Genomic DNA, 900 nt, shown 5'->3' with positions numbered 1-900 from the left:
GAGAGAGAGAGAGAGAGAGGAACAGCGAACAGCGACCGATCAATGTCAGCGCCATTGCTCGAACCAGCCGTCCAGTTCAGAAGCCCAGCCCCTCCCGCGGTCGCAACTCACACATCGGGCACGTGTTTGACGAACTCGTCATCCATCGATCCACGCACGAAGCATGGAAAACGTGTTGGCACGCCAGCAGCCGGCAGTCGTCGTCGTCCTGTCAGAGCGGCCCAGAGCATCCATCATTTCAGGCAGTGGCGCCGAGGTCAGCAAACTCGCCCCTCTTCCTCGCCCTCGCCCTTTTTGCACTCGCCGCGGCCACTACTCACCGTCCAGTCCTCGAGGCACACCAGGCACCGCTCCGCCGTATTCTCCTTGACCTTACCGTCCTTGAGCAGCGCCGCAATGTCGGCCGACCGCAGCTTGCGCAGCCCGCTCTCGTCAATCTCCTGCTGCGTCACCGTCGTCGGCTTGCTCTGCATGGCGCTCATCATGCCCAGCAGCTCGAGCAGGATCATCAGGTCGCGTCCCGCCGCGCTCGGGTTGGCCGTCAGCAGCGGGTGGTTCTCCGGGTACCGCCCGCCCGACACGAACAGCAGGAACCGCGACGCCGGCATCTGCCCATCGCCGTCCTCTGCGTTGTTGGGCCCGCCGGCCGCGCCCGCTTCAGGATCGCTTCCCAGCGTCGTGGGGCGGCCGGCCGTCGACGTCGGAGGCGCACGTCCCATGGGACCAGCGCCGCCAGCGCCGCCGCTTCCCGGAGGCACGATGCCCGCCTCACCGTGCAGCGTCTCGGTGACGCCCAGGCTGCGGACGCCCACCACGACGCAGGGGATGAGCGTCGACGGCGCCACCGGGTCGAAGCGGAAGAGGCGGAAAAGGACAGCTGCCCGCCCTGCACGTCGCGCT

General features: G+C 67.3%; 1 protein-coding gene across 1 annotated transcript in view; it reads right to left on the bottom strand.

The window, feature by feature from the left end:
* Positions 1–107: 107 nt before the first annotated feature.
* Positions 108–900, bottom strand: part of PFL1_06238 (uncharacterized protein) — a gene marked incomplete at both ends in the record, with an annotated part of 2,100 nt that continues 1,307 nt past the window's right edge. The window contains 2 exons of the mRNA XM_007883776.1: positions 108–134; positions 321–900. The exon at positions 321–900 is cut by the window's right edge and continues 1,307 nt beyond it. Coding sequence (XP_007881967.1) covers positions 108–134; positions 321–900 — 607 coding nt within the window. The remainder of the gene's footprint in view (positions 135–320) is intronic.

This window comes from Pseudozyma flocculosa, assembly GCF_000417875.1.
Source record: "Pseudozyma flocculosa PF-1 unplaced genomic scaffold scaffold00024, whole genome shotgun sequence".
Classification (NCBI taxonomy): Eukaryota; Fungi; Basidiomycota; class Ustilaginomycetes; order Ustilaginales; family Ustilaginaceae; genus Pseudozyma; species Pseudozyma flocculosa.
This window is presented reverse-complemented; position numbering and strand designations above follow the sequence as displayed.